General features: G+C 45.7%; 1 protein-coding gene across 4 annotated transcripts in view; it reads left to right on the top strand.

Moving 5' to 3' along the window:
* Positions 1-19,539, top strand: part of PSME4 (proteasome activator subunit 4) — a 30,729-nt gene extending 11,190 nt beyond the window's left edge. For 2 of the 4 annotated variants that reach the window (XM_061558937.1, XM_061558939.1), the window contains 30 exons: positions 120-335; positions 867-1,021; positions 1,167-1,262; positions 1,467-1,522; positions 1,631-1,687; positions 1,893-1,948; positions 2,190-2,288; positions 2,408-2,470; positions 2,683-2,778; positions 3,291-3,422; positions 4,146-4,355; positions 4,526-4,653; positions 4,812-4,865; positions 4,978-5,107; positions 5,269-5,351; positions 5,468-5,638; positions 6,188-6,257; positions 6,395-6,520; positions 6,666-6,818; positions 6,945-7,049; positions 7,154-7,245; positions 8,215-8,346; positions 8,637-8,848; positions 10,147-10,232; positions 11,016-11,144; positions 14,216-14,371; positions 17,242-17,395; positions 18,043-18,176; positions 18,725-18,868; positions 19,082-19,539. In XM_061558937.1, the coding sequence (XP_061414921.1) occupies positions 120-335; positions 867-1,021; positions 1,167-1,262; positions 1,467-1,522; positions 1,631-1,687; positions 1,893-1,948; positions 2,190-2,288; positions 2,408-2,470; positions 2,683-2,778; positions 3,291-3,422; positions 4,146-4,355; positions 4,526-4,653; positions 4,812-4,865; positions 4,978-5,107; positions 5,269-5,351; positions 5,468-5,638; positions 6,188-6,257; positions 6,395-6,520; positions 6,666-6,818; positions 6,945-7,049; positions 7,154-7,245; positions 8,215-8,346; positions 8,637-8,848; positions 10,147-10,232; positions 11,016-11,144; positions 14,216-14,371; positions 17,242-17,395; positions 18,043-18,176; positions 18,725-18,859 (3,486 nt within the window). In that variant the 3' untranslated portion in view covers positions 18,860-18,868; positions 19,082-19,539. The remainder of the gene's footprint in view (positions 1-119; positions 336-866; positions 1,022-1,166; positions 1,263-1,466; positions 1,523-1,630; positions 1,688-1,892; positions 1,949-2,189; positions 2,289-2,407; positions 2,471-2,682; positions 2,779-3,290; positions 3,423-4,145; positions 4,356-4,525; positions 4,654-4,811; positions 4,866-4,977; positions 5,108-5,268; positions 5,352-5,467; positions 5,639-6,187; positions 6,258-6,394; positions 6,521-6,665; positions 6,819-6,944; positions 7,050-7,153; positions 7,246-8,214; positions 8,347-8,636; positions 8,849-10,146; positions 10,233-11,015; positions 11,145-14,215; positions 14,372-17,241; positions 17,396-18,042; positions 18,177-18,724; positions 18,869-19,081) is intronic. The other 2 variants (XM_061558938.1, XM_061558941.1) reach the window with 1 other exon arrangement.
* The last annotated feature ends 762 nt before the right edge of the window (positions 19,540-20,301 follow it).

Genomic DNA, 20,301 nt, shown 5'->3' with positions numbered 1-20,301 from the left:
CTTAAATCCATACACTCCAAAGGTGCTAGCATTGTACGTTTGTAAAGGCCGTAAAACCCATACCCACTCATCGTTTTTTGTGTGTGGCGGCGAAGTTTACGTTTGACATTTGTTGTCAGATTGTGCGCATCAATGGTGCCGAAGTGCTGCCGTACCGTGGGCAGCTGGAGAGCATTCTGAAGCGCACGCTGTGGCTGAAGAACAAGCAGGGCTACACGCTTGCCGGGAAGCTCCTGCAGCACATGCTGCGCTCAGCCACCATGATCTACCCCACCGAGTACTGCAGCGTTCCGGGAAGCTTCAACCAGCCCCTGTCCGAGTACCTTCCTATCAGGGTGTGTGTACCACAACACGGCGGCCGCGCACTGTGCGTTTCCCAAGTAAGGGAGCGTCCAGCCACGAGCAGGGAATGTTGATGTTGGGCTCTACTATATTTTGTTAACAATAACACAACACACACACATATATACACAGCCTTGGTTGTACACTTCGGTCGAAAAATATGGTAATGACAAAGTCAAAGTTCTCATACTTGCATAAGTTTGGGACGGTACTCATCTCCCGTGGGGGTTCTAAGCCACTCATTAACATTGTACATTACTATGACGGGGACCAGTTTATTCATTGGACATCCACCGTTCTCTTCCCTCAGAAAAGTGGACCTGAAGAAAAGTGTACTTTTTAAGTAAATTTGGAAGCTGGCTGTGTAAGGATGTATTTTAAGTTATTGTGTTCATCACAATGGAATGTGTAGCTTATAATACACATGCGGGCTGTATTTGTGGTTGTTGCGAAAAATAATGATTTCTTTCAACTGCATCAATTACAACTCTCTTCTATCAACGCGGCTCACCATATGCCAACAGGACTGGGGTAGGCCTGGGAACCTGCATAATCTGGACATGAAGTGGCACATGCCCTCGCCTGCCGAGTTGGCCCTCACGCACAGCCTCCTCGACACTTTCCTGTGGCCCGAACTTGTGAAACTGGAGTCCTACACGACCGGGAGCGACATGACGAGGTGCCGCCAGCATCGATGCGCAAATGCTCATGAATAGTTTTTCACGATATAAGTTTAAAAACAAGGTCACGCGGAGTAGTCGGTCATGCTTTGCTTGAATGTAACGTGTTGCGTATGGTGTGCTCGTGTCTTTCTGTGTTTGAAGAGAGACGGTTCAGCAGAGTCTGTCAATCGTGACGAACTGCATCATGGGAGCTGGCAGCATCATGCCACCGCTTGTCGGAGAGAAGATTCCCAACCTGTACGAGCAACGCTACTGCACGCATTACTGACCGCTGCTTCTTTATAGCAGTGTAACCATTGTATTTAATTTCCGTTCGTTCATTTGGAATGAAAATGATGAACAGTTGAACTCAAGCCGTGTGTCATTTATGAAGAGAATAAACCCATTGGCAATTTTCTGTTCACTTTGTACGTGGAATTTTTGAATGTATATCTTTTTCAGAGTCCCAAGTTTGATAGAAATTGAAGATATTTTAATCTACACAGGGGTTGACTGTGGTATGTATAGATACTCACACTTGTGTATATACATATGTATGTATATTTGTTTACGTTGTTTGTTCACTGTTTATCCATTAAGTCAATGTGGTCTATTTACCCAATTAGACACGAACAGAGAAAACTACAGAGAAACTATTCTGAAAGTTACAAGAAATCTGCTAAGTAAGTACATTTTACACATGCCAATTGTCAACATATAAGCTTATACTATATTTTAATACTTGAAAAGGTACAGTCTATATCGGTCAGGTCATCTTTAATCTGTCCTTTGCTGTGTCAAACCAATTTAACGACTGTGCATATATAACAGAAGAACCGTCTGTGTGACAGAAACACTTAATCTGTCATTGTTTCGTATCATTATTAGAATACATCCTTGAAAACTCAGAAGACGACACAAAGTCATTGTTCCAGATAATTAAGGTAGGTTTTATGCACACAAGGGCAGTTTGCTGTTTGGGTGTTGTGAATTTGCATACATTGTCAAGAATTGCTTCCTCCGCTTGTGATGCGACGCACGTTTCGTGAGCATTGATATTGACGGTAATTGACAAATTGCTGTAGCGTTCCCACGCCCCGTGTGCGCATGCCGTGAATGTGGTAAAACATCGCGGGTGTGACGTGCGGCGACGCTGGTGTGCCAACACACGACATTTTTCTGCAGATCCTTGGAGTGGTGTTGCTCTTCCAAGGCTCCCACAAGGCAGAGTTTGACTCCAGATGGAAAAGCTTTAGCCTGGTGAAGAAATCCATGGAGGACAAGGTATTGGCACGATATCGGTGCAGCCCGGCTTTTGTGTGGTCACGTCTGATGGTTTACAATGAGAAATTCTTGCGTACCGTTTGATGATTATAAGGCATCATGTGTCCCTGCTGCCCCAGCTCCATGGCCACAAGCAGCACATCCGAGCCCTGCTCATCGACCGCGTGATGCTGCAACACGAGGCAAGCTGATAATTCAATTTTTCACGAGATTATCGTAACAAATGGACGAAAATGCCCTGAAGGCAAAAATATTGCATCTGAACGAGAGCCGACATGCACAGCAACAAACTACAACGATCTGAGAAGGGATTAAAAATAAATCTGTGCGTTATAAAAAATAAATTGCCCAGTTTTTGATAACAAATGCTGACAGATTGCTGATATTTTTCTAGTTGAGAAGCCTGGCTATGGAAGGCAGCACCTACAGGACCATCCACAAGGAGGTGCTGATGGACCTGCTGAAGCTGTCGACCAGCACTTACAGTCAGGTGTGTGCTGCATGGGCCACTGTCAGGCAGAAGTGTGAGCCAAGTTTTGTGCTCTCTGATTGGCGTTGCAATAAAATAGCGATTGCAGCCTTTCTTCAATAATACATTCAAAATGTAACGCGCCGCACAGTAAACGCTTGCTATCAAAGAGAGAGAAAGACTCTTGAGGCACGGGGAACCACAGGTAAGTTTGAAGGCAGCCAAGGGGATGAGCCGGCACCAACAATAGCCGCAGCTCTATGGTCCTCTGTATATTCAGATGATTTCGGGCCAATAAATGAGCATACATGTTGGTAGAAACCGGAGCACATGTGGGAGCAGGCAACACTATTCCGTACAGATGAAATGGGTGTAGTCCACATTTTTCCATACCGTCTCCTTCTCGCAAGCCAGGGTATGGCACCCGGGATTACAGCCGTGCTCCACCAGATACCGACTAAATGTGTTCATAATGTGTTACGGGTGAATGTTACGAGTTCAGTGTTTTTCATTCATTGTTTCATTTGTAACAGGTGAGGAGTAAGGCACAGCAGGTTTTTTTCTCATCGCTTAGCACATTCAACTTCTGCTGCCGGGATTTGATACCACACGTGCTGGAGTACCTGAGGCCAGACAATGACAAAGCCATTCAGCAGCAGTTCAAGGTACACATCAGCTGGCCAGCACTGCTACACAGTGCTTACAGACACAAAGTAATGGTCAAGCGTATATGTGATAGATCAGATGCAATGTTAAACGCTTCAATATTAAATGGCATTGTCAAATAAACAGACTTGTACAAAACACGTTTTCGCAAGAACTGAAGTTTTTTTCCTTGGTTTCTTGAGTGACTCAAATATGTATTTGCCTTGAATTTTGTACGGGCACTGACAGTTACCTAACCCATCTGATTTAAGCTGTTACCATGGTGCAAACAAAATGTGACATCTCAAGCTTTCATTTTGGAATTTTTTTTGAGAAAATGAAATGCATAAATGAATGTAAAATGTGTTTTTAGTGGATGTGTTTTGAGGAGCGGTGGGAAAGTAGTTCGCACGCTGCACTCCAAACCTGGCGAACAGAGTTTGATTCCCGCTCATGACCAATAACAGTGGCGAATATATGAACCGGTCCTGGGCCTCCCGTAGGTGTAGTCTGTAAGGAGTAAGCAATTTTTGCGGTGTGTAAACATCAGCAATGGGGAGACAAAGGTGGCTGAGTGTGGTGCTTGCGTGCTGTGCGGGCCTTCATAGGTGCTCACGAACAGCACTTGCCCCAACAGTCTATTCACGCTGTAGAGGAGTCTTTGTCTTGTTATGTGTCCTTTGTGTGTTTTTGGGATTATGCATGTGTCTTACGTGTGTGTGATTGTCTTTGTGTGCGCCCAGGGTGCTCTGTACTGTCTGCTTGGTGGTCACGGCTCAACTAGCCTGGCCAACCTGCACGACTGGGACTGCATCAGCCGCACGTGGCCGGCGTTGGTGGCTTCGGGCCTGTCGCAAACGCTGTCCTTTGAGAAGCCCTCCATTGTGCGGCTCTTTGATGACCTGGCCGAGAAGATCCACCGGCAGTACGAGACCATCGGTCTGGACTTTAGCGTGAGCTGCTAGTACATCATCTTCTTTGGCCTGCTCTTTGAAATCTGGTTTTGTTGCTCTATCACATGCGAGATGGTGACGAACCACATAACCATGTTGTCTTTATAGATTTTTAATCCAGCTTGATGAGTACAAACCCAAATGCAGTCGTTGTATTTGTTTTCATTTAGGTTTCAGAGAAGTGCATTGAGGTGGCTTCCAGAATGTGGCGGCACACTGAGAAAGATAGACAACCCACCGAAGAGGAAAAACAGCTCGGCGTACAGAGGCTACAAGAGAGAAACCAGCACGCCGTTCAGTAAGACACCAGCTATACGTAGACCTCAACAGTTCAGTGACATTATTTTGCTTTACATTTTAAATGCGTTAATCTGGTAAATACTTATTCGGTGATCTGCCAGTCCTCGTGCTTTGTGAATAATTCACTTCTGCTGCATTGCCACCTTTGCTCCACAGGATGTATGAAAATATGATAAATGCTCTGATCGATGTAGCAGAGAACCGAAATCTGTAAGTCCTTTATTTGTCCTTCTCTTACACTACCACTGTGCACCAAGTGTCATAAACAGTGTCATAAACAGTTTATGTAATCCTGAGTGGTTTACTGCCTCTTTTATTGCAGGCCTTGGAAGTTCGAGCAGTTTGCTGTCGGTCTGGTGTCCATGCTGCTAAGGGACGATCACCCCTTTCTTGTGCGGGGGGTGCGGTTTTTGGTGGAGAAACTGAACCATGATTCCCTGGCAATTCGGAAGGTATGTATTGCCAAAATGGCATTCATTAAATGACCACAAAATTAGTATCAAAATAAAAATTCCAATCAATCAAAATTTTAATGTCTTATTGCAGTTAGTTTTCCATATTTTCCTGATTTAAGCACACGCATATATGACTTTGTGTGAATTCTCTTACACAGCTCGCAATATGTGCAGTGGCCGGCATCATGAAACAACTGAAACGGCTTCATCCGAAAATGGAAATCGACCCATACGCCATGAGTACGTCTCTCAACAACGATTCTCACGTCCGCATTCGTCGAGTGCTCGGGCACAGATTCTGCACCCAGGTGCCGCTTGCACATTGTAACAATATGGCGGTCGCGGTGTGCGTGCGGGCGCACGTCCGTGTGCAGGCGGGACGAGCCAGCCGGCGCACGTGCAGCCCGGGGAGCGGCCGGATACGCGCTGGGTGCAGTACGACGCCAAGAGGCTTCCCCGAAGCCAGAAAGCGTGGGAGGAGACTGTCTTCGTTGAGAAGACTCACTGGGGCTACTACACCTGGCCAAGGTTGTTGGAAATTTGTGTCCGCTTTTTTTGTTTTGCATGTGTGTTGAACTTCTCTCACACCGTACATAACTAACCGTGCTAATTGGAGGTGCAGGGGAAGGACAACAAACGAAGCACAAAAAGCAGTTCTCAAGAAATTACTTTTCAAACTATATTTAAAAGTGCATGGCCCCGGTTGCTTCCTTTATCTGGGAAGGAAGTTTTGGTCCAGTAGAGTGGCGTCCGTGTTTAGGTCACCAGATTCGAAATTTAAAAATTGTCAGTGGCTGAGAGTCGACTTGGCCCATCACCTCTCCAGGGAGATAAAATTAGTACCACTACTTGGGAAAACAATTTTGGGAATCTTTATCAAGAGAAATGCTCATTTTATAAAAATGTGGAATTTCCACCGCTGGCTCAAGACCGCCAACAGAAATGAGTGCTGCCCACCCTTGTTTGGGCAACGAGACACTTTTGACATTCGTAATGCAGCCTTCAAAAATGCCCCTATAAAGGCAACGCCTTCATGTATACAAACTTGTAACCATTGTTATGATTTTCCTTGCGCAGACAGATGATGGTGTATAAGCCCTACTCCGAGCAACCCAAGCTGGGCCGCAGCCGAGATGAGATGTCAGAGGTGATACAAGACTTGATTATGAATGTGAAAAGTTGACATGTTGCAAATGTATTACGTACACTAATAGTACTATTTCAGTTGAGAGACCGTCACCTTAAATCAAATTCAGCTGTACAAATGTTTGTTTGTGCCTCCAGGCTGAGCAGGTGGTGTACGATCACTTCATCGACCCCGCTTTCGTGGAGAAGTTCATTGCGTTGCTCTCCCTAGAGGACCGAAAAGGAAAGGACAAGTTCAATGCTCGGAGGTTCATCCTTTTTAAGGTCAGCAGCCGTGTGACCATGGCAGCTCCTGGGCGTGTAAATGTGTATATACGTACGTACATTGAATTTCGAAGTGCTTGCTTTCCTAATCTGTCATTTAGAATGCAGTCTGGTTTCTTCATTGCAGTTCTAATTTTGTCAACAGGGTCTCTTTAGGAACTTTGACGATGCGTTCCTGCCCGTGTTCCTGCCGCACATGGAGCGTTTGGTCACTGATGTGCACGAGAGCGCCCAGCGCTGTGTGGCAGAGATCATCGCTGGCATCATTCGTGGAGCCAAGCATTGGACATTCGAGAAGGTGGGAAGCTTCTAAATAGTGGCAGTGAGAAATTTCATGAAAAAAAACACGCTACGTGTGATGGGTGTGAGAGCCATTCTGAGTTATCAGTTTGCGCAACATTTTGACAATGATATTTGTTTTCAGGTTGAGAAGATGTGGGGACTCATCTGCCCACTCTTGCGCACAGCACTGTCCAACATCAGTGTGGAAACCTTCATGGACTGGGGAACGTGCATCTCCACATCCTGTGTAGGCATCTCGTGCATGTGGTCTCGCCAACATAGCCGCACTACAATATTAAATAAAAAGTGCCTGTTTTGAGTGTTTCAATAAGTGTGACTTACTACTTGCAGGAGAGTCAGGACCCAAGGAAGATCTACTGGCTGTTTGAAATGCTTATGGAATCCCCTGTCAGTGGTGAAGGAGGCTCCTTCAGTGATGCGAGGTAAGAACCAAACACGTTCCTTCGGAGTGGGCAGGTAGGAACTTGGTTGGACAGCGCATTCGTGCGATCCGTGTCACGCGGCGCAAGCTGCGTGGGGCGGCGCGTCACGTGGTGCTAAGCCCGCCCGAAGCGCTCTATGAAATACAAATCGAGGGCGTGGCTATGCACGACAGACAGACATACAAATAATCCCTGGTGGGCAGTGTGGAACTGTTGTTCCTACCTGGATAAATAAGGAGGATGTTAACCTCACTGATTTTGTGAGTAGAGCGTCAGTCTTTAAAGTAGCAAGTTCCACATTTCCTATCCACTGGTTTGGTGAAGGTGGCGTATGAATAGTTTAGCTCGCTTGAGCCAAATGTTCACTGGATGGGTTTACCATGTGTCAGTTTTAATTCGCTTAATGAAAACGGCTAAAGGCATGTGTGGAAAATGGCTTTTGTGAAACTAAAGTTTGTTCCCATGAGAGGAATGATGGTGTAAGCTATTTTGAATGTTGTGATCTGTGTGTGGCTTGTCATCTTGGCAAAATTATTTTGTGTGTGTTTGAGGCGTTGGAAGTTTTGTGCCACAGTTGATTGTGATTTATGAATTCTAACAATCGGTGGGGTGTTTTTTTATATCTGGTATCTTGCCATAGAAGGTAAAGTGACAGCCTCGAAGGAACAAGTATTTAAGGGCCAATTGACTTGGTCATTGTCACCCTATTTATACGGTATCTGTACTGATCCAATTGCATCCATTTTTCCGATTTAGGATGATAGCTACTTGTGTGAGTTGAAAAAAAAATCCCTCCCCCATGATGTAACATGCTTTTTGTAGGTCGGCCACTTCTGCATAACCGTATACGTGCGCTGTTGTCTTGTCCAAAGTAACCAGCAGTATTGAACACGCTTGTGAAGCGTCGTTTAAGTGGCGGGTCGTACGTGCTGATTGGTAAGGCGTATGGTGCACGGCTGTGTGTTGTAGCCGGCTGTACGTGCTGCAGGGCGGCTTGGCACAGCAGGAGTGGCGTGTACCCAGCCTCCTCCATGCCCTGCTTGGCTACCTGGAGCCCATGCTTACGCAAGTGTACAAGAATGTACGCGAGCGCATTGGGAGGTACTAGCTATCTATATACACACACACACACGTAAAAGTATTGCACGTAAATGTTTAGATTTTCTTTTTATAATGATGAATGTCAAAGTGTTGTCAGCATTTGGTGATGCTCGTCTCTGTTAAGTCTAGAGCCATTGGTAGAAATTCCACATTCTTATGGTGGAGGCCGTGAGTCCACGTGATAATCTGCTCAGTGGAAATTGAGTTGTAGAGGTTCATTGTCGGATGCTTACGTGCGATTCGTTTAACTCTTGCACCCGGCCACGCGATCTTTCCCCTATGCCGTGCAGCGTGCTGACGAACATCTTCATGCTGGACGTGGCGCTGCCCAACGGCGTGGACACGCTGTCGCCGCGGCGTGCCGAGTTTGCCGCGAACGTGGTGCAGCGTCTCAAGCCGCTGCTGGAGCTCGACGAGGAGATCTCGAACCACGTGCTGGAGGAGAACGGCGGCGGCAAGGAGGCTGACGAGGTGGTGCAGGCCATCAAGCTGCTCAAGACGGGTGAGCCCGGCAGGCAACTCTCGCTGATTATCCCCTGTGCCGCTTTTGTTTTGTTGAAAGGTACAGCAGATTCTCGATTAGCCGCGTGCGGTTTATCCGATTTTGCCGATTAACCAGGGCACCTGAGATTTTGACATAAATTAATCACTTGTGGATTTTTCCTTGGCCCAAATTAATAATCTAAAAACAGTTATTCATTGGTATTCTTGGATATGTTTATTACAAGTTACGTGCTTGAACTAAACAAATATGTGTTCCGGTTAATCCGAAATCCACGTGATCGCTTCTGCAGTACAGTAGTTGCATATCTTTAGAACAGTGGGTAGAATTTGATTTATTTTGATTGGCATGCCTCTGCTGCTATCCACTTAGTGGGCGGAGTCTTCTGTGCGGGAGCAGGAAAGGATTTTTCAAACCTTTTTAAGTGAGGGTGTGCTTTTGTATGGGATTTTGTAAAAAACAAGATCAATACATTCTTTACTACAAATTTTAGTTGTATTAATTAATAAACTAAATTTTGTTAACTTAACATAACCTATCTCTATATTAGTGGTTTTTGGCAAAGAGATCAGTGAATTTTTTTAATATTTTGGGATTATCCGCAATTTTTAATTATCTGTGGCTGTCCTCCCCGTCATTAACGTGGATAATCGAGAGTCTACTGTATTTATCGTTCCACTTCAAACGTGAGAACCAAATATAACACGAGGATGAGCAGTGCGCTAAAAACATGGAAAACGGCACCATTTCAAAAGTGAACATTTGTTCTGTTGAGAAGGTGAGACCCTCACCTCTGGAGAGCAGGCAAAACATTTTTGATGACGTGAGAATTGTGTTTTGATTGCTTGCTTGGAGGGCACCCTCTTGATGAATGGCTAAAATCAGAAACAGTGTTTCAAATCAGCTAAACAATACGATTAATTAAATTGAGAGATCTTTGTTTTCATCGTTAGCCTCATCCTACCAATGGTGTAAATTACAGGCGTTTGTTCGACGTTTCGCTTTTACCTCGAGAGCTACGAGTAGGAAGCTGCTGGAGCTTTGCATTTTTTTAATTTTGATTTAAAACACATTTCTTCAGAACTGCTTTTTGTGTTTAGTTATGCGTGTCCTTCCCCCACACCTTCGATAAGCACGGTTGGCTACGTACGGTGCGAAAGAAGTTCAACACACATGCGTACATAGCACTAGGGATGAGCCCCTGTGGTGGCGAGACGGCGCCGAAGCAAGTGTCTCCTATCACTCACTCAATCGATCCATGATGCCTCGTCACATTTGGTCTGTGTCTGTGGCTCTAGTGCTGAAGTGGCTGATGGCGAGTGCTGGGCGCTCCCTCTACTCCACTCCGAAGGAGCACCTACAGCTGCTACCACTCATTTGTAAGGTATGGGAATAATCATCATCACGATGCCATGGGCAGGTCGCGCCCGTCGGTGTCCACTGCACATTTCATTGTTTCCACTTTCCTCTGTCTTGTGCCAATATGCTCATTTAGTTGCACATCTCTCTGGCAACGATCTCTTCTGTAGTCAAGCCATTCTATGTTAGGTCTACCTTTTTGCATGGTTCCTTCCATTGTTCCCGAACACACTATTTAAGTTTCATATTGCTGTCCATCCTACACATGTGTCCAAATAGTGCCAGTTTCCTTCTTATCACTGCCTGCATCATCAGGTCTTCTTCTACGTGCAACCTTTTTGTATTTTTATGTTGGTCCTTCTTTGGGTCCAGTTTAGATCCAGTATCCTTCTGCGGCAATCCATTTTGAATGCCAATATCTTGTCTCTATCAGTCTTTTTCAAGTCTCGTAGACACAAACAGCTGTATTGGACATGCATGTTCTTAAGATGTTCAGTTTGGTCTTGTAGCTGACTTGCTTGCTTCTCCAGATGTTATTTGAATTCTGCCATTACTCATTTTGCCCTTGCGATCCTCACTCTTTTGTCTTTCGTGCAGTCGTTGTTCCATGTTAGTCGACGTCCCAAGTATACACATTATTTTACATTCACAATCCTTCACATTCACGGGAATAATAGCATCTAATTAATATTGATTCATTCTTCGAATTCCCTGTACATAAACTGAAGAAAACAAATATTAAACGTTTGTCTCACCGAGCTCAGCAGCAGTCAGTCAGTCTGTAATGTGTTGCTTGTCCATGTTGCAGATTACCCCAGTGGAGAACGATGCCAGCTACGATGAGATGAAGAGCGATGCCAAGTTGGCGCTCTCACTCGTGGCCCAGACCCTGTTGCCCACTGACCACGTGCCCATCATCTTCAAAATGCTCGAGCAGGTGACCCGGGCGTGCACGAGCACCAAGCCTTTACGTGGTGTCTTACACACGATGCGTTGTCGACATAATGGTATGTGTTAGGAGCGCCCTGCGGTGGCGAGATGTTACCTACCTCGCCTGGTATGCAAGAGGTCATGGGTTTGATCCCATCCCCGATGCCTGTAGAGTTGGAGTTTGCGTGTTTTCCCCGAGGTCTCTTGGATTTTTCTCCAGGTCCCTCTGGTTTTTACCTCCACATTTAGAAGCGTGCATGTAGAGTATTTGGCTGCTATAGATTTACACATGATAAGCCACTTAATTGGGCTATCACTTGTGACCAGGTCGCTTCTGAAGAAGAGTTATACAGCTCAGTGGACCTTACCTGTTAAAATTAAAAGTTTCATTTTAGTACTTTAATAGTGTAAGGGTATGCAGTTACTGCAACTACAAATTACCCGGGATGTACCCGTTCTCGTCAGGTTTAAACCTGGACTAGCTGTACTACCCGGCTTCGCCCGGGACTTGGATCCACCACGCCCTGCCGCCTTTGTCTCCCAAGTGCCGATGTTAATACACCACACCAGTTACTCGTTTGAGGCTGAGTCGACCTAGGGGAGGTTCAAATAATCGTCACCGGTGGTGGCCGTGAGCGGGAATCGAACTCGGTTCGCCGGGTTGGTAGCGCAGCGTAGCGTTAAGCACTACACCCACCGCTCCTCACACACCACACACGCACAGACACACACACAGACACACGCAGACACACACAGACAGACACAGACAGACACACACACACACAGACACACAGACAGCACGCTAAGCACTACACTACCGCTCCCCACACACCACACACGCACACACACAGACACACACACAGACACACACACAGACACAGACAGCACGCTAAGCACTACGCTACCGTTCCCCCTACACAACACACGCGCGCGCGTCCATAGGTACACATACACGCGCTTGCTGCAGACACACACGACTTTCAGGGTGCGTAAGGCAGTAAACGACTGAAATAATAAAGCGGCAATGCTGTGCGAGGAACGCCTTAGACCAGCAACACATTTGTGTAATGCGAGCGTAAACACACAAACACATACAAACACATACACACACATACATACACACACATACACACAAACACATACACACACATACACACACATACAAACACACAGACATACACATACACACAACACACACATACATGCACACAAACACATACACTATACACACACACATACATGCAGACACACAGACAGACACGTAACACACATACATACACACACATACATACACAGAAACACATACACACACATACATAGACACACACATACATACACACAAACACATGCACACACGTACATACACACATACATAGAGACACGCAGACATACACATAAAGACATAAAAAAAACCCACATACATACACACACACATACACACAAACACATACATACACATACATACACACATACATAGAGACACACAGACATACACATAAACACAAACACACATACACATGACCCGGCTTCGCCCGGGACTTGGATCCACGATGCCCCGCCGCCTTTGTCTCCCCAGTGACGATGTTCACACACGACAGCAGTTACGCTTTTGAGGCTGAGTGGACCTAGGGGAGGGCCAGGTCCGTTTGAAATAATCGTCAGCGGTGGTGGGCGTGAGTTGGAATCGAACTGGGGTCGCTCAAGCAGCTTAATGACTGTTTGTACAAAGAACATATAAAGAATCGATTATAATAACCAGGCAAGAGTCCACATTATAGACTGCCAGTACACGCACTCAGCTTCATAAGCAGGCTAGAGTGTACATGATAGAGTGGCAGTACGCTCACCGAGCTTAATAAGCAGGCTACAGTGTACATGATAGACTGGCAGTACGCTCACCCAGCTTAATGAGTATTTGTACAGTGAACATTAAAGTAATCGATTGTTGGCGCGTTGGGTTTAAAAGTAATATTAATAGCACACATTGTGGTGGGGGTGTAGTGAAGAGTAGGAAAAACTTTGATGAATTTACCTCAGAGTGGCGTGGTGGGTGTCGAGGCCTAGTAGCGTGCAAAGCCTGCGGCCTCGCCTAAAATTGTCGGCTTGGAAAAGGCAGGGTACGGGTGGCGTTCCTTCCCCCCCCCCCCCTAGCGCTCCAACAATACTGTGTAATGGCTATTATTTAATTAAATACGGAGCTTATGAAAGTGGCGAAGGCGTGGCTAGCCGTTGGCAGGGGCAACCGCCGTCCAATGAAACTGCAGCCCTTGGCGAAGGCGTGGCTAGCCGTTGCCAGGTCCAATGAAAGCGGCGAAGGCGTGGCTAGCCGTTGCCAGGGGCAACCGCCGTCCAATGAAAGTGCGTATGGGCCAAAGTCCACACACACACACACAGACAGACAGACATGAACGATTTTATATATATAGATAGTGTTTGGAGGGGCGACCACCATGCAGAACAGGTTTTACAGGCTTCGGGGCTACCTGGTGAGCAACATTGGGCAGTTTAACTTTTCCATTGTTTTGCTGAACTTCTGTGCTGTCACGTTTATGCTGGCTGCTTTCAGCCCACAATGATGGTGTATGGTCATATTGCCCTAATTACCCGCCACAATGTGAGGAGGCCCCCATCCAGTGATGAATTGCCAAAGGGTTTTAGACATGTATGTGTAGTAACCCCGATGGTATGTGTGCGCGTGGTTCAGAGTGCGTGGTGAGGAGTGGTAGTGTAGTGGTTCGCGCACTGCACTACAAACCCGGTGACCCAAGTTCGATTTCCACTCACGACCAAAAACAATGGTGAATATTTGAACCGGTCCTAGGCCTCCTCGAGGTCGACTTAGGCTGAGCACGTTTGGCTACGTACGGTGCAAAAGATGTTCAACATACATACTTACAATTGATTTACTTGTATGGTGTTTAAACATAAGCACTGGGGAGATAAAGGCAGCCAGATATAGTGTTGACCACCCACTCCCTCGTGTGCTGTGCCAGACTTAATATATTGCTTGCTTTTCGCACTTGCGCCAACATTCTGCTGAAGACTACATGTGGGGATCTTTGTCTCTGTGGTTCGCAGATCTCGTGTAGCAGCTCGTGGCATGCCCGCTACACGGCGCTCATTTACCTGCAGGTCACGGTCTTCTACAACCTCTTCCTGTTCCTGGCTGACCCAGAGGCCGTGTGCTCCATCCGTAAGCAAGTTCTCGCCTTCCTGCAAGACGAGCAGCTTGAGGTGCAATACGGGGCGCTTTTACTCTGCCAACACACACACACACCCGTACAGAGACAAAGATTCCCCGTGTAACCTTAACAGACTGTTCAGGCAAGTACTGTTAGCAAGCACCGATGAAGGCCGGCACGGTACACGAGGGGGCGGGTGGCCAGCACCACGCCCGGCCTCCTTTGTCACCTTTGTGGCGATGTTTACACAATGAACCAGGTGCTCAGTTGAAGCTGAGTCGACCTAAGGGAGGTCCAGGACCAGTTCAGATAATTATCACTGGTGTTGGCCGTGAACGAGAATCGAACTTGGGTCTCCGGGTTCATACTGCAGTGCTCCCCACACACGCACGCATACACGCATGCACTCATGTCCGCAGTGGTCGGCACTGCAAGTCTTGACCGACTTGCTCAATCCACTTGTCTTGAGCCAGGGGTGTTGGACATACGCACGCATGCACGTAAGCAAGTGCACGTGATATATACCCATATGCACAAACAAAATGCACTCGGCATACTCGAGGGTTATTATGCACAATTTCAACTTGTTTGGATATAAAAGCGAATGTCGGTGAAATTACGTGTCACAGGGCTAATTAAAGTCTGCTGAATGTAGCCAATTTACGTGCACCTGGGTCACTTTGCTCCCAGATGCATTTTTGGAAGAGTGCCAGTTTTAGACTCTCCGTATAAACTGTAGCCTCCGTACAAACTCTAGCGCACTGTGGTTTTACTCCCACTTTTTAATTGTGACCACGTAAACGTTTCAGATGGCCAGTTATTTTGCTTGCTTCCCAAAAGATTTTGGGAAAAACACCTAACTTTTACGACACCTGCCATGACACCCCAGCGCATCTCTTCACTGCCGCACGGGTTTCCATCACGCGTTGGCTTTGTCCATGGTAAGACAGGGGCCTGCTATTTAGCCTGCTGATGTGAGCCATAAATCAGTTACCATAGAAACCCCGCTGAAATCTCCGATTGGGGTCCCAGCAGACTGGCTAAGCGGTGCAGTCAGGTCGCAGTGCCCTGCCGGTCGCTGTGCCATCTTCTGGCTGCCGCGTCGCACCTTCGTGCATGGCGGCGACGGCGGTTCATGTCGCACCCGTTGACTCGTGTTTACAGCACCGAGTTGCGCAGTTTGTCGAAAAGTGATTGCGAGAGTGGTAATTACAAAATTGGTGCAGTCCGTTAAAAGGCCGCATTTTCGACATTGATGAGATGCTTTATATGCATTCAATGTTCATAGAAAAGTGGTAACGGTCGTGTCACAGACATATTGTTCTTTGTTGGAATGAAAATGCATGAAGTTGACTTTTACAGAAGTGAAGTTACACGGAATCTGATTTTCACATTACCTGGGTGTTGCTAAATCTGGTGTCTTGAAAATCTCATTGTTTAGTTTTACAATTTTGTACATATATAAACGTAGTTTTTTTCACGTTTCATTACTGTCATTGACATTGGTCATTTTGTAGTGTAGATCTTATTTTCCATGTGGACAGAAAATGGGTATCTATTAAGATCTCCCTGTGGTGAATTGTTCCTGGAAGTTTGGCCTTGCATGTATGCTGATCTCGTATCAGTATGCAGCGCGTGACCCAAAGGAAAAGACACAATACCCAAGACGTGACCCTCCATCGCTCTCGCTCATTGTGGGCTAATCGTTATTCCGGTGAGAAGAGATAACCTCGGATGTCAGCCGAGACATGGATTTTCATCTTGCCTGGTTGGCAGTGGCAGCTCGTCGTTGATTGAAGTCTTGTTATCTTGGACTTGATGGGAACCTTGACCGTGTTTCACACTTCACCGACACGGATGCAAAGAATGTTCTCGTAGAGTTCTTGCTTTGGTCTTCAAAATACTCGAAGATAACGGTCGTCCGCATGCTGCTGACCATTAACACGAAGGCATTGAAAGCAAAAAAAGTCAATAAATGAGAAGGCATTGCATTTATAACAATTTGGTATAAAATGTAGTGCTTGCCAGCTCGGTGAGTCGGCGTGTTTAGCACTGGAAATGGGATTATGTATTACAATTTTATTATGCAGTTGCATTGGAAAATTTAAATCCTTTGTGCTTTGACGATGTCAAATTTCTAGTTCAACATGAATAACCTTGATACTGCTTTTGCAAGGCACCACTTTGTGTTTGCTCCATACACCATGCCCTGCCATCGCGGGGCAGCTTAATACAAGTACCATGTCGTACAAACTCTGTCTACAAACATCCAAGCGGCAGCCTCGCAACAAAGCATCATTACCCTTGTGATTGTGACCGACTGAATGTGACCAATGAGCATTTCATGTCTACATCTGATCCTAAGAATCGTTATCACTTGACTGAACTGTCACAGCTTGGTTTGTATTAACATGTTACAATGCATCTGCATTCACACGACTGTGTGTTTATAGTGGATTGTGGGGAGTGGTAGTGTAGTGGTTAGCGCATTGCGCTCCGACTACCCGAGTTAATTTCCCACTCGCAAACATCGGTGTTGAATATCTTAACCATTCCTGGACCTCCCCTAGGACAATTCAGCTTGAAATGAGTACCTGGTGCAGTGCATAAACATCAGCACTGCGTGGACAAAGGTGTCTCGGTATGGTGCTGGCCACCTACTACTTTGTGTGCTGTGCCGGCCTTAATAGGTGCTCACTAACAGCATTTACCCCAACAGTCGGTTCTGGCTAAATGGGGGGTCTTTGCCTTCATAGTGGTTTTTAATGTTGCATTTTTGACTCGCCCACAGTAAACGTTTTTTCCCATAAAAAAATATATGGCAGATACACCGCAAGATATGATTGTACTTTCCCTTTGGGGCATTTGAGCCAGATTCATGTGGAATGCGTGCGTGCTTGCGTGCAACTGGTGGTGGCGCAGGTGCGGGAGATGGCAGCCACGACCTTGAGTGGCCTGCTGCAGTGCAGCTTCCTGCACATGGACGAGGCCATGCAGAGCCACTTTGAGAGCCTGAGCCAGACACGCATGCCCAAGCGACGTCACAGGGAGGCGAGCCAGCCCATACCTGTCACAGGTGCGCTTTCAGTTATATTATACGAATTGTTTGTTGCAACAATAATTATAACTACACCAATAATTATTGGTGTAGTTGACACACTCTGTTTGCTCTGTTCACCATGTCTTGTCGTAGTGAGGCAGATAATTGCCAGTGCCACACTGCGCAATGATAATGCCAACATCACAACAAGCATTACTCTTCTGACTGGTGACCGCTGTGGAGAATATAATGAACCAAATGACATTTTTTTTACTCAATCTCCACAAAAAACAACCAATGGTTATATTGTTTCTCCAAAAATAAACAATAAGAAAACTTCATCTTCTTGGTTCTTTCGGTAAAGTCACGTAGAATGGAAATAATAAAATAATAAAAATAAAACATAATAAAATAATTCTCACGACGTTTCGGCCACAACGCAAGCAGCCGTCCTCAGGTGGAGAACAGGTCTTTCGAGAAGACAGAGTTTGAAACGCCGTGTTTTATTTTTATTATTTTATTATTTCCATTCTACGTGACTTTACCGAAAGAACCAAGAAGATGAATCCCTGCAGTCACGAAAGCTTTAAATCGAAAAATAAGAAAACTTGTTGTACGCCACAAGCAGAGGGTTTTATTGATGACCTGAGGCTCGCGTGTGTGTGTGTGTGTGACTCGTGCAGACCTGGTGCGGCGCCACGCGGGGGTGCTCGGGCTGAGCGCTTGCATCCTCTCCAGCCCCTACGAGGTGCCCACCTGGATGCCCCAGCTCCTCATGGACCTCAGCCAGCACCTCAATGATCCCCAGCCCATCGAGGTAATCTGCGGGCTGCAGCATCACGACATCCGCTCGGAAGGAAATCTCAGAATAGCTTTGCGTGCTGGCTGTTTTTTTTATAATCCGGCTCAATAGCACTGAGGTAAATTACTCGATTCGTTGGGTCTCGGTGGGGGATCGACTCCACACATCATCCATCTTGGGTCAATAAACATTAATATCATCTGGTGTTTGGTTAAGATCGATTGCCCTATTGGGAGGTGGACATTATCATAATTATGCTCGTTTACCCAGAATAGCCTCACTGAGTCCAATGACATTGTTCAGGAGGAACCTGCCAAGTCTTTGCAGGAAGGGGCTATGATTGCTTGCATATTTAAATTGTGTAATTTAATGAGAATGGGGAATTTCCACTTCGATTTTGAGCTGCCAACAGAGATGAGCGTGGGCAATGTGAAAACACTTACAATTTTGATGAAATATTTAAATGAACACAGAACTGAGATATATTTTTTTCGTGAGCGAATAAAATTTTTTGAAGACTAAAAACACATTTGCTCGCGACTGTGGATTTTCTTTTTTTTTAGTTGACGGTGAAGAAGACGCTCACCAACTTCCGACGAACGCACCACGACAACTGGCAGGAACACAAGCAGCAGTTCACGGACGATCAGCTGGTGGTGCTCACAGACCTGCTTGTGTCTCCCTGCTACTATGCATGAGCCAGCACGGTACTAAAGCAGGGCAATATATTGATTAGCACACAGTGCATAGTCTAGCAAATTTCATGAACGCAACATACCACTTGTGAACCTAGAATGTGGGTTTGAAAACGTACCACGCGCAGATTTATGCTTTTATCTATTTCAAACTGTTAGGACTGAACACAGTTGATCAACTTATTTACTTGAGAGATGTGTGTGTGTGTGTGTTTTTGTTTCCAGATATTCTTTCGGTGATGCTTTTGGGAGTGAGCCGTTGACCTTGTGGGACCAGAATCCATCACCAAAAGATTCCGTTTCCTGTTGGTGACGGCCAGCTTAAGTTCGTCCTGTGATGGCATTTGCATTGGCGTCATTGGGGATTCTGCATGATAGAAAAAACCGAGACATTTACCGGCATCTGAACATTTGCCTTTTTATGCACAATACTAAATAAATATCTACACTCAAGCAATACCCACAGTATTCATTTAAAGCATGTTATGCTCTGCTAAAATGTGACCATTAAATGGATAGTGAAATATTTCTGCGCCAGGTTTGCGAGCAGCACTGCTCTGCTCGTTTACTCAAAATGCCTGGGTGTGCGGGGTTACAGTCCCCAACAAGGACGGGGAAGGTTCGAATCCTTTCTCAGAGAAAGAACCTGTATATTGCTAGGTTTTCAATTGTTTTTCTTGATTGAGAGTTTGCATTGTTGTTAATTGCAGTAGCTGATTGTTTATGCATTATTATTGTTTGGGTTTATCTTTTGTTTTACAGCGTTTTATTTTGGTTGTTGAAACCTGTTTACCTTTGAAGTTGTTGCTTGCAGCTCATTGTTCAGGGAAGTAAGTGGACTTTGTGCGATGGAAGCGATCAGCTGGGCAACACACGTGAAAGCCAAGTTTGTGACCAGACAGACTGGTGGCATTTTGGTTTGATATTCTCAACAGGCGTTTCTCTCGTTGGGTTCGTTAAGAGAATGTAACGTGCTGTCTAGCGACACGAGGCGGCGTTTTTCAGTGTTGGCATTTTGATTTTGACTGAAAATGATTTTAATTCATCGGCCACTCAATCCCGGAGTCATTTAAAGGGTCTGATTGAGTGATTTATATTTTCTCGTGCCAAATGTTGAAATTTTAAACAAAAATATGATCGGTGCATTTTTAAACAAAGACATACTCGTCAGGTTATAAACAAAAACCTCACAAAAGTGAGGTTGCCACGTGTGCTTGATCGGTGCACGCTTTTGAAACAGACTGCACATGTTGTGAGTCACCAACCCCGCCTCCCCCCCCCCCCCCCACGGGAAAATGATTTCATAATTTTGTCTAAAAGGAAATAAACAATTTTATCAAATCGTACGTCATGCAGAAAGAAAGTTGTGTTGCATAGTGCGTTACTGGAGATCCATTAATTTTCTGTCATCGACATCCGAATGCACAACTCGTAACGTGTCCAGG

The sequence above is a fragment of the Lethenteron reissneri genome, chromosome 25 (assembly GCF_015708825.2).
Source record: "Lethenteron reissneri isolate LAM-NWPU_2019-01 chromosome 25, ASM1570882v1, whole genome shotgun sequence".
NCBI classification, from domain to species: domain Eukaryota; kingdom Metazoa; phylum Chordata; class Hyperoartia; order Petromyzontiformes; family Petromyzontidae; genus Lethenteron; species Lethenteron reissneri.
The sequence above is the reverse complement of the archived record's forward strand: the minus strand, read 5'-3'. Positions and strand labels throughout refer to the sequence as shown.